This window comes from Papaver somniferum, chromosome 5, assembly GCF_003573695.1.
Source record: "Papaver somniferum cultivar HN1 chromosome 5, ASM357369v1, whole genome shotgun sequence".
NCBI classification, from domain to species: domain Eukaryota; kingdom Viridiplantae; phylum Streptophyta; class Magnoliopsida; order Ranunculales; family Papaveraceae; genus Papaver; species Papaver somniferum.
The window spans coordinates 144,189,284-144,202,027 of NC_039362.1; the positions used below are offsets into that span (position 1 = coordinate 144,189,284).

At 36.9% G+C, this 12,744-nt stretch overlaps 1 protein-coding gene and 1 pseudogene across 1 annotated transcript; both read right to left on the reverse strand.

Annotated features, from left to right (window-relative positions):
- Positions 1 to 846: 846 nt before the first annotated feature.
- Positions 847 to 4,484, reverse strand: LOC113283045 (annotated as a pseudogene).
- A 361-nt stretch (positions 4,485 to 4,845) lies between these two features.
- Positions 4,846 to 5,668, reverse strand: LOC113283526 (the record flags this gene model as incomplete). Its single annotated transcript, XM_026532816.1, has 2 exons — positions 5,374 to 5,668; positions 4,846 to 4,991 (listed from the first exon to the last, which is right to left on the reverse strand). Coding segments are annotated over exons 1-2 (441 nt in total), but the record flags the coding sequence as incomplete, so codon positions are not given.
- Between the last annotated feature and the right edge of the window lie 7,076 nt (positions 5,669 to 12,744).

Sequence of the window (12,744 nt, forward strand, 5' to 3'; positions counted from 1 at the left end):
TGCTAATTTCGATATTTTTGTGCTACATTACAGCATGTAAACGTAAAACCTGCACATTCTCAAGATCTTTCTATCAACAAAAAGGAGGAGTTAAACTGCTGTTAGATTGAGCGTCATTGGTCACAAGCTACAAGTTCAAGAAGTTTTCCAATACTTAGCATTAAATCTATCCCTACTCCTAGCTATCTACTTGCCTTGTGTTAAATCAGAATTCTAATATTGTAATTAAGATGCTAACTAGTATGTTTTGAAAGCACAAGACGATGCTGAGTGAAAAACATGCTTTTTGAATTTCTCGTTTCCATTCCTCAGCTTAGAGGAGTGTGAACTACAACATATATCCAATATAAGTACTGTTCAAGTTTTAAGTTCCATCCTTTTTAAATTGCCAAGTTGTTTTTAGTCTTCTTGGTTTCAAGCATTCTAGAGCTTTATCGGGAGTTCTTCAGGAAATTCTCAATGGAACTGTTTCAAGGAAAAACGAAACAGCCAAGCATTTGCCCTTAGCAAGACTTGGTTAAGAAAGATACTTGTGGCAGGGTGTAATTTACATGGAACTTACCTCCAGTATGTGATTTTCGTTGCTCTTGCAGAAGAGAAACAAAGTTTTGGAATTTGGGCATAGATATTAAAGATAGAGACTAAAGATGAACTGTTTTTGCCGTGTACATCATAGTGCATTTCTTATGGAATATGGAGAGCGATTTATTGCTTTATGAATAAGCCATAAAAGTTGCATATCTGAACACTGTACTGAATAAGCCATGTACTAAAAATAAGCTGGATCTGAGCTTCCTAGACGTTGCTGTACCATCAACTTATCCGATCCTGAAAACATGTCGGAATCGATATAGGCCACCCTCAGGTGGGAATCTCTTTGCACTAAGCCATTGAGATACAAATTTTTGTTTTATAGATTGTTGGGTTCCTCTTGTTCAAGAGAAACCCTCCAAAAATAGGCGTATGCCGCTTATAAACGGCAAGCATTCGGTGTTCTTTAGTAAAGCGAAACGAGAGTTGCAAAAAAAAAGAAAGAAAAAAAGAGTATCCAAACAGTACTACAGACCGATAATAACCACTAATCAACTGAAGCAGGGATTCAAAAACGGCCAGTGAATTCGTAGTAAATGTTGCTGTCAGAGTCCCATAATGATCCTGAACTCTTCGTTGTGTATTTGCTTCTGATTCAGTTTATTATTTATTGAACCCCTCTCGATTTCAAAATTCTTCTTCCAGTCGTGCAGCTGCAGTATTCTCTCTTCAATTGTATTTCTAGTTATCAGTCTTACAATCTTCATGTCTTCTTGTCCAATCCGATGAAGCCGGTCCATAGCTTGTTCTTCAACTGCAGGGTTCAGCCATGGCTCCAACAGGTATGCACTGGATGCAGCTGTCAAGTCTATCCCAGTTTCCGAATATTTAAATTCTACCAGAAGCACGGTAGGTGAATTTGAATCTTGGTTTGTGAATTTTGTCATCACATCGTCCCTTCTCTTCACAGTCGTCGTGCTATCCAGTCTCAAGACTCCAAAACCAGCAGATTTAAGTGGCTCTACAAGTAAGACCAGCATTTTTCTAAATTGTGAGAATACCACAGACTTCACTGAAGGATTCTCATTCCTAGCTGCAACCAGGAGGTTCAACAAAGCACGCACTTCGGAGGAGTAGGTACTACTACCACTTCTTCCAGGCAAAGACACGTCCATATTAGTATTTTCATCTTCATTGGTACAAGGCTCTTCTGATGGGGAAGAGAAAAGGTCTGATTTAGAAAGACGGTGACGGCAAATGGGACAACATTTCTTCTTATGCATGAGGGCTTTCAATATACACTTTTTGCAAAAGATGTGTCCACAGCATGTAATGACGATACCCGACAGTGGAGATATGCAAATGGGACAATCAAGGTAATCTTCTCGTAGTTTCGAGAACAACTTTTGCAGCAGTTCTGGGTTTTTGGATACATCTGCAACACCAGTTTCCCAAACAGCAAGCTTTAACATGTGATACAAATTTAAGATACAAATACTTTTAGTTCTAGGAAGACAAAATAGAGCAAGCACATATACTATGGTAATTATCTCATTGATACATGTACTTGCACGTAATAGAAAAAACAAAACACGTTGATACTTAAGGAGGAGTAGGTAACTCCCATGTTTTTGTGTTCAAAATGGAGGATGCGATTGAATCATGATCAGTTTAAATTAAAAAGAAGTGTTCCAAGACTTGTTGTACCTTCAATATTGACGGACTTAGGCAGTTCTGAAGTGCACGAGGCTACATCATTACACAGTTCACGAAACCTTTGCACAGTGGCGAGTATAACTGAATACTGAGCAACAGCACGGCCATGACGGATGTACGTTTTAACCACTTCCTTGGAATCCAATTCCTTTTGGTCATACTCCACTAGTTCTTCATCAGAAAGCTCCAGATAAACAGTCTCAACAGCTTTCGGAGGCAATTTGACCAGACAGTCAGCTTTTAATCTTCTCAACGAAATGGTTGTCACCAAGTCCTACGAAACGTTACACAAAACTACTTTGTTATATTTCAACAATGACTGAGATTCTGGCAGCTCAATACAGACAGATACAAGCAGATCATTGTAAGCTGAAGAAAAACTGTGCATCGATCAAATATCATGATGACAACACAAGCAGATCATTGAAATTACAATTCCTGAAAAAGCATTTAGCAAGGAAATAGAAGTTGGAATTGGAAGTGGATGTGCAGGCACTATATATCACACAACAACTTTATCTCCATCTGGACATAAAAAAAGGATAGACAATATTTAAAGTTTCTCGAAGGCTCCGGTTGGTATCTATTTGCATTACGCCGACGAGAAATATGTTGTGAGGGAGCCATGTGTTATATAAATTATAGTTTTGGATTAAGCCTGCATATACAAGGGAAAGGGCATGGATTTTTTTACCATTCCAGAAATGCAAAACTAACCACATTTTATATATAATTTTAATACTCAGAGAGTCAAGTAGAACCTTAATTTCATGTTTATACCAAGGATTGAAGGCTGTGATAGGAGAATGTACAATTACGTGTTTTGATGTGACATTTTGTGCAGTATCCATAGGACTAATTGTAGTGTGCTATAAACTCCTAATCCACAAGGAATGCGTCCACTTACAGAAAGCGATTCTGGTAATAGATAGCATATTGCTCAGTGAAACTTTTCAATCCAAAACTTGAAGGTAGGAGAACAATCTTAGATGTCAACTGCTCGAGCCTTCAGAAAGAATAAAAGGGTATAGAAGAGAGAGAGTTACCTGCAGATATGAGAGCCCAACCTTTCCTCTATTAAGAGGGTTTTGCACCAGGATTTGCCAATGGTACTTGACTGAAAATGGATAGAACCTCAGAAAAGCCATGGCATAATGCAGATCGTTTGAGCTGCTGACGATGGGCATACCCGTAACCACCCACCTACACTTAGCTCTTAAATTAAGAAGCTTTTGATCCTTAAAATTCCATCTTCTAAGTACATGTGCATCATCCAAAATAACTCTAAACCACTCCATACATATCAGAGCTGAGTTTACATAACAATTCTCAGCAACCACGGTATCGTAAGTGGTCAAAACGACATCATACTTGCAAAGTTCTTCAACCTTAATTTTATTACCATACGACAAACAATTTCAATGCATCAGGTTCTGTGTGTTCATCTAACTGCCTCATCCATGTTGAAATAACCGCCGGAGGACAAACAACCAATGTTGTTCTTTTAGAAGTCCATAAATTGCTAAGACAATTTTCGCCTAAGTTGTTAGAAGACTCAGCAGCTATTCTAGGTTTCTTCTGTGTTTCATTACTTTGTTCTCCTTCCATAGACCTCTTTCCACCCACAAAGAGACATGATCTTAGCTCATCATTTTCTTCATCTACTTCAAGATTTTCATTAACTAGAACTCTATTACTTGTGTTAGCTAGTGATGGAGATAAATTACATTTTGTATAAGAAGTATAATCAGTAGCTATAAGAGATAATAATGTTAAAGTCTTACCAATACCCATATCATCTGCAAAAACCCCACCTTTCAATGTTGGCCTAATTTGTGTTTTTGTGTTATCCAATAAATTCCTGTACAGAATTACTCCATGTTCATTGATCTCTTCTTCTACCCAGAAAGGCTGCAATTCTTCTGAATTCTCTCGATGATGTAACCAACCCAACCCTTGTTTTTGATGGGTATATAGATCTGTCTTGATAATTTCCTTTGAAGGTTCAATTGCTTCCCAGCTTGTATCATTCTTCTGGGAACTCAGATGCTCATCAAAAGTTTTCAATTTTATCTTTCTTGGACGAGCTCTTCGCCTTTCTTCCCTCCTCCTTTGGGGTAAGCTACTGCATATAGGAAATGAAATACGACGAGCAGGTCGTAAATTGTCCGACATGACAGAAGCAATCCAAGAGAAAACAAATCCGAAACTAGCAGGGGTAGTCCTCGAGTGATTTCGGGGGAATTGAGTGTATTTTAAATCTCAGGAGGATTTTGAGAGAGTTTGAGAGAGAGTAGGGAGTTTGAGAGACTTTTGTGTTTTTGAGTTCAGGGAATTTGGAGGAGTGTAGGGAGTTTGAGAGAGTTTATTAGAGGGAGTTTGTGGGAGTTCACTCCTAACTCATTCTCTTTTAAGAAACAATAAACCCTTATTTGCAAATAACATTGATCTTTAATCAAAAGAAAAAAATAAATGAAAATGATCATATCTGTGTATCAATAGTATGTTATTTTGTGCAACGAGATAATTTATTTTCCCTTCAATTTAACGGTCTCCATACAATTCTAACTCCCTTTGTTCACGAACATTTTCCCACATATCATCCGCTATACTCTTTCTCCATGCATTAGCTTCTTGACGTTGTTGTTCTTGAGTTTGTTGTGTCAAAATTTCATCGTCATTTACAAGCGTTGATGGATGGATATCTTCCTCTTCCTCGACCGGAAACTCATCTGAACGGCATTCTTTTCGTAAGAAGTTGTGTAGGCCTGCACAAGCTGTCATTATCTCCGCTTGCACCTTATACGGAAATGGAGGTTGAGACTTAAAGATCAAGAAACGAGACTTCACAACACCGAACAATCTTTCAACTACATTCCTCAAAGAAGCATGACGCATGTTAAATAATTCTTCAGCCTTTTTCGCATGATTACCTGTACCAGAAAATTCTTTCAAATGATAACGTTGGCCACGAATGGTGTTAAACAATATCGTCGGTTTGCAAACCCACCATCCCCAAGTAATATTTACCTGAATAAAACACAAAAAGAAAACTTCGTCAAGTAGAACCCGAATATAACTTAACCAAAAAACTCAAAACTTCACATTAGATAAAAGTAAAATTACCTTGCGGTATTTTCAGTCTATTTCTTTTTGTCATTGCGTCGTTAAGTATTTTCGAATCATGAGAAGACCCTTCCCATCCACTGAGCACGTATATGAACTCCAAGTCGAAGTTGCAAACCGCTAACACATTTTGAGATGTAATTCCATGTCGATTCCGATAAACGGCTGCATTTCTTTTCTCTACCATTGCTGGGATATGTGTACCGTCCATAGCTCCAATGCAATCCTTAAAGTAAGGATAAAATCGTGTACTCTCACGAATTTTAAATGGAGTTGCACTTGTTGGCTTAGCCATCATCCTCGGAGCTATAGAATTTAAAGCTCGCAACATTCTGTTGAAGTTTTTACTAACTGTCCACCGAGAGCGACCAAATGTGTCACGTATTGTGCAATATCGTGAACTTTGGCCAACAACGAGTAAAAATGTACCAAGCATTTCTTCAATAGAAACACATCTTGTATCACATAATGATGTAGTTTCTCTAATGATACAACATAGTTTTAGAAAAATATCAGGGTACATCCTATAACTTCTTCGAAAGTCTTCTGGGTCTTGACAAAACTCTCCTTATATAGTTATATCCAAACAAAGTAACTGGGGTCTCATTGGTCTTTCAATACGCTGACTTTGTATGTATTGCAATTGCTTGATTATATCCATCAACCATGAATGCACCGCTGAAAGTATATTCAAAAATATGGATAGTTCAAATTCATTATTGCTGCTTACCTCTTCATCATCACTGCTTTCTTCTTCTGTATCAAAGGCTTCATCTTCACTATCAGTAGATAAATCCAAATCAGACATGTTCACCTAAAAGATGATAAAAGTACTTTTTTTTATTAGAATCATCATTATTTCAAAAGCATAAAAGTATATGTATATAGAAAATAAGCATATAGAATATAAAGTTCATAAATTCAATCATAATAACCATAAAGATGTCAACCCATAAAAATTAGTAGCAATCAATCCATAACAATAAGTTCTCAACTAGGAGAAAAGAAAAATTAAATACTAATAGTTATGAAGAAAAACGATCAAATGTTGTAACTCTAAAAGCCCATTAAACCTAATAGAAACTTGCAAAGATGACAGGTTTATGCTTTTAACTTTGAACCAATCCACAACTTTCTCTCTTCAGGAGTAAAACGTATGAATAAGTTCTTCTTGTGATTGTTGTCCAGCATTTCAATTACTTTCAGCTTATCTTCCAAAGAAATTTCATTCATGCCATAAACAAGATCCCATACTTGGTTATCTTTCTTATCCTTATCAATTCTGCGCATTTCTTTTTCAATTTTGCGGTCTTCTTTCTCTTTCGCAATAAGAGCATGCATTGAATCAATAGAAGAAGCAATCGATGAACTGTTGGCAATCAATTTCTCTAGATAATCAGACTGCCCAGTAGGATTAGTTGATGTAGAAGAGTCACCAATGTCACACCTTGGTCTTTTCTTTGGTGCCGTTTTTCTGACAGGAATTTTCTTTGTGTTCATATCTTGAGTTTCATCTTTATCTTGTTCATCACTTTCCTCTAAGCCATATCCCACGTATGATACGTTAAAAGCATTATCATATTGCTCTCGTTGAGTATAATCAACATCGAAGTAATCATCTTGTTCATCTTCCTTATCACAGGTTCTAGCACTTGTACCCTCATGGGTAAGATCAACTGTAACTTTTCCAGAAGCACATTTATTCCCAAAAACAATAAGCAAGTCACCATAGTCTTTACCATTATCTTCCCTTAAGTTAGTTTGGTTTGGATGGCTCTGTTAACATACAAAAAATAAATAAAGGATAAAGCATGAATTAGAACTCTGCACAAAATAGAAGAAAAAAATATCAAATTTAGTTTTCAGTAAGTAACACACATACCTCAAAGTAATTGTTCCACATCTCGTCGGATCCAGTAATCATCTTGTTAGCATCATCCCAACCGAATCCAGAAGTACAAGATTTAAACAAATCCTGGTATTGACCAAATCTAGTCTTCAGCCATCTATGTTTCCCTTTATAGTTCTCAAAAGATTTGTCACAACCACATGCTTGGTTAAGTTTTGGAAGTATCTCCTCTTCCACTATTCTCTTAGTAAAACATCCACTAGTGTCTTTCTTCTTCTCAAGTGTAGCTTCTACCAACAGTTCCAATAATTTCTCAGTCTCTCGAGTTGTCCATTGTTTGTAATTCGTAGTCACTTCCGTTTCCGGTTCCGTATTCTTATTCTTCCTAACATTTTTTCTTCTTGTTGTTTTCAGCAGGTTGGCTGGATTTTTCCATTCTATGGTGTGACATGTTAGCTACATTAGTACTTAGACTAATACTAGAACTTAACAAAGCAAGGATAGTAATAACACCAAACAGTCTAATGTAAACATGATAAAAAATGTGATACTAGATTACACAGTACTAACACGCAGAGCTACTTAGCCAAATTGTTAATCAAAGAAAATCCCTTAGCAACTCCTTGCAACAAAAGCACCGTATGAATTGGCTAAAACACGCCAATACGGAATGAAGTACGCCACTGTATTGAACTTTGGCATATAGAATAGAAGAGAAGTATGTGTCTAAATAAGAGGACTTAACAAGTGATAGTGATTCTCAATGACACCCATGCAAAGTAGCAAGCCAATTAATGCATGATGACATAACAAATTATGAAGATAGCTGTAAAGGAATTTGTTTCACCGAAACACAGTTTCAGATTGTCCAATCTTTGCAGTACTAATACTTACCTGATCCTCTTGAAATTTTTAGGTACACTTACAACTCAATATTCCACACAACAAAAAATCATAGCATTCCAACGGTTCATTAAAAAGATACATTACTCAGAACCCGACTACTTTCAATACGTGCATACAGAATTCAGTTCCGGATTTCTCACACTTTGGTGTACCTAAAGTGATCAGAACTTCATGAAATTTCAGTAGGAAACCTTCATATATAAAACATCATACTAAAATTTCAGCTTTGTCCGATAAGCGGAGAATGAGATAAATAGGAATCAGTCCCCTATTCGGGATTTAAACTCAGCAACCATAGTCATATATTGTGCAAGCTTTGCAGTAGAAAACGTGACCTGATCCGCGTGAAATTTTACTGTACTTCTATAACAAGGTAAACTACGACTACATACTCAAATTTCATCATATTCCAACGGTTGAATTTAAAGATATCATTATAACAAAAGCACCGTATGAATTGGCTAAAACACGCCAATACGGAATGAAGTACGCCACTGTATTGAACTTTGGCATATAGAATAGAAGAGAAGTATGTGTCTAAATAAGATGACTTAACAAGTGATAGTGATTCTCAATGACACCCATGCAAAGTAGCAAGCCAATTAATGCATGATGACATAACAAATTATGAAGATAGTTGTAAAGGAATTTTGTTTCACCGAAACACAGTTTCAGATTGTCCAATCTTTGCAGTACTAATACTTACCTGATCCTCTTTAAATTTTTATGGTATACTTACAACTCAATATTCCACAATACACTCAAAAATCATAGCATTCCAACGGTTCATTAAAAATATACATTACTCAGAACCCGACTACTTTCAATACGTGCATACAGAATTCAGTTCCGGATTTCTCACACTTTGGTGTACCTAAAGTGATCAGAACTTCATGAAATTTCTACAGTAGGTAACCTTCATATATACAAACATCCTACTAAAATTTCAGCTTTGTCCGATAAGCGGAGAATGAGATAAATAGGAATCAGTACCCTATTCGGGATTTAAACTCAGCAGACCATAGTCATATATTGTGCAAGCTTTGCAGTAGCAAACGTGACCTGATCCGCGTGAAAATTTTTCTATACTTCTATAACAAGGTAAACTACGACATACTCAAATTTCATCATATTCCAACGGTTGAATTTAAAGATATCATTATAATCAAATCATGCAATTTCTTACCAAGATCTTTTGAACCACAAATTAGGGTTTTGACAGAGAGAGAGAGTACCCACAAAAAAAAACTATACACACAATCAAAATAAACAATCATGGAGATAAAATATATTAAAAACAATCAAAATAGTACACAAATCAAACTATTATAAACAATCATGGAGATCAAAGAAGAAAAAAAACATACCTGGAAAAAAACGTTTCCTCTTCTTTCTCCTATGGTTTTCTACGCACCAAACTCCTTCCCAAATCTCTACTCTTTTGAGAGATTTGTTGTGAGACCAAAATACACTAAAAACTCCTTCGAACTCCCCAAAGCAACCAACTCCCTAGTATTGTAGGGTTTTATGACTAACAGGGAGTTCAAGAGCTTTTTTTAAACTCCCCAGCGACTAACAGGTGTTTTCTAGAGAGTTTAGGAGACTCCTCTAAACTCCCCCACGACTAACGGAGATTTGGAGAGACTCCCTCAAACTCCCTCAGGACTAACAGGATAAAACCTAAATACATTAAAATCTCTCGAACTCTCCCATGACTAACCCCCTGTATATTCTCCCTTTCAGTGTATCACCTAATTCAGAAAAGGATAGACAATGAACCTCCCGGCGGTCAGTATATATATATATATATATATAGGTGAGGTGAGGTGAGGTTTTCCAGAAAATAGAACACTTTCCCTTTCTATATCAAACAACTTTATGGGCTTTTCCTTGAAAGGTCCACCGACCGAATAACTTACCCGGAATCCACGAATTTTACCCGTCCCAACCGTAAGTTTGTTGATGGGTATACAGACCGTTCGCTAGTGGGCGGACTTTTGTTTCTCCATACTGCAAAGCACCGACAGTACTTCAATACAAAGTAGTATCAGAAAATAATGGAGAAACAATGTCCTTTACAGTAGAAGGAAGAGCAATTGGGGTAGGCACGGACTAAGGAGAATCCAGTTTAGTCATTTTCTACAATATATTGTTTTTGACTTACAAGCATTCCAGAAGATTCATAACTTGCTTCAATATGCAAAAAGAATGAAAAATTTCCTAAATATTTGATAGCAAACTCTTGACCCAACAATACAAGAAGAGAAGAAACAACAGCTTGACTAATACATGTTACTACCAGAAGATATAAAGAATCAATATAAGTGACCCTGAAGAATAAAGATGCATCTGTTTTTGAAGCTTGAAAGCCTTTGCTTAATACATGTGTTTGTACCCAGAAATATTTCCAGGCACAAAACACGATGATTTTGGAATTGTTGATGACAACAGGGATAAAAACATGAAACAAACAGAAATATTAGAGACACAAATTTTACGTGGTTCGGCATGGTTTGCTTACATCCACAGACGAATCCCCTTGGGGAGTGATTTTTTATTGATAATATAATTACATAGGATTTTTTCTCTACCAGCTACCTCACTCTCTTTTTTTTCTTCTTTTTTTCTTCAGAATTACCTTCCCTCTATTTATACAATCCTGAATATAAATGGTATTTACTTCCCTTGCATTAATTCTGCATGAAACTGCTCATTCGTGCCTCCATGTTAAATTCTGCATGAAACTGCTCATTCATGCCTCCATGTTTAATTCTGCATGAAACTGCTCATTCGTGCCTCCTGAATTAATTCGCATGAAACTGCTCATGCATGCCTCCTGAATTAATTCGCATGAAACTGCTCAATCATGCCTCCAGAATTAATTCTACATGATGGCAGACTGGATTGATGGTTGACTGGATGACATGCATAATGGCTGACAGCATGGATGGAGGATGGTTGGCAACACAGCTGACAGCATGGGTAGAGACTGGCTGGAAGTGCAATATAGTACTTAGCTGGGAATTGGTTGGCAGCACCGCTGGTAACATGGGTGGAAACTGCATGGCAGCACCATTGGCAATATGGATTGAAACTGCATGGAAGTACCATCGGCAACACGGCATTGACATTGACTGATAGTTGACTTTGACCGTTGACCGGTTGCTGACTTTGACCATTGACCGGGCGTTGAATTTATGTAACACTGGGAAGGCTGGTGGGATGCGTCGGCTGACTGGTTAGCATGCTTGAACAGTGGCCCGGGTAACATTCTGGCCCAATATGTGGCAATTTTACTCATGGTACAAACAACATGTTACTACCAGAACATTTAAAGAATCAATATAAGTGACTCTGAAGAATAAAGATGTATCTGTTTTTGAAACTTGAACGCCTTTGCTTAATAAAAAAAAATTCTAGTCTTTCAAACCTGGCCCTTGGAGCCTGCTTTAAACCATACAAAGATTTATGTAATTTACATACTTTGTTAGGAAACTCTTTACTCACAAAGCCTGGAGGATGCATGATGTGAACATCCTCTTTTAAATTTCCATATAGAAAAGCATTTTTGATACCAGGTTGTCTAATTGTCCGTATCTTATAAAAAGCAACTGAAAGCATCAGCCTAAATGTAGTTGGCTTGACAACTGGACTAAATGTGGCATGATAGTCTACACCCTCTACCTGATTATAGCCTTTTATCACAAGCCTCAACTTATACCTCTCCGTAGTACCATCATCTTTAGTATTAATACTAAAACCAATTTACATCCTAAAATATGTTGACCAGGAACTGGATCCAAGTATCATTTTCTTAAGAGATGTAATTTCTTCAACCATGTGACTACTAATTTCCCATAGTCTACGTAATATGAACAACTCAGAGAATCTGATACTAAGTAGTATGGATACCTCAGTTGAACTGATGTTGTTGAGTAAATAAAAGGTATGTTCGAAATAAGATCTACTCAGAAGATCATATACTAAGTAAGTAAAGATACTACGCAAGAGAAGATGCTAAGAAAACAATGGTATCTCTGTAATACATAGGCGATTAAGCAAATAAGATAAATAAAGAGATATCTCAGATGAACAGATAACTCAGAAAACAGAGATAGCTCTGAATACAGAGATAACTCAGAAAACAGAGATAACTCAGTAAGTAAATATCTAAGAGAGGAGATAATGTAAGCGCATCTAATTTACAAGAGATTACGTGGTTTGGTTAATCTTAACCTACGTCCACGGGTAAAGATGATAAGTTTATTATTGATCTTGTTACATTTGAGTGGAAGAACTCCATTGAAGAAAGTATGAAGCTATAGAAGTAAGAGTAGAGTGAGAGAGAGAGCATTTTCCTTAATTCCTAACTAACCCAATTATCCCCTTCTCTTTAGATGAGGATGGGTATTTATAGCTCCACATGCATCATGGATATCTTTGATGTCTTATGTTCCATAGAGATATGATGGTCCTTGGTCAATCTAGTACCTTTATTGGCCGCCCACCATCTCCAATCACACAATGCCACCATGTGCCACCGTGAACTGTGAACCCCCCGTACAAGTTGTACTTTCGTTGGCCGCGTACCTTCTCCAGTTAGAGGATGCCACCTT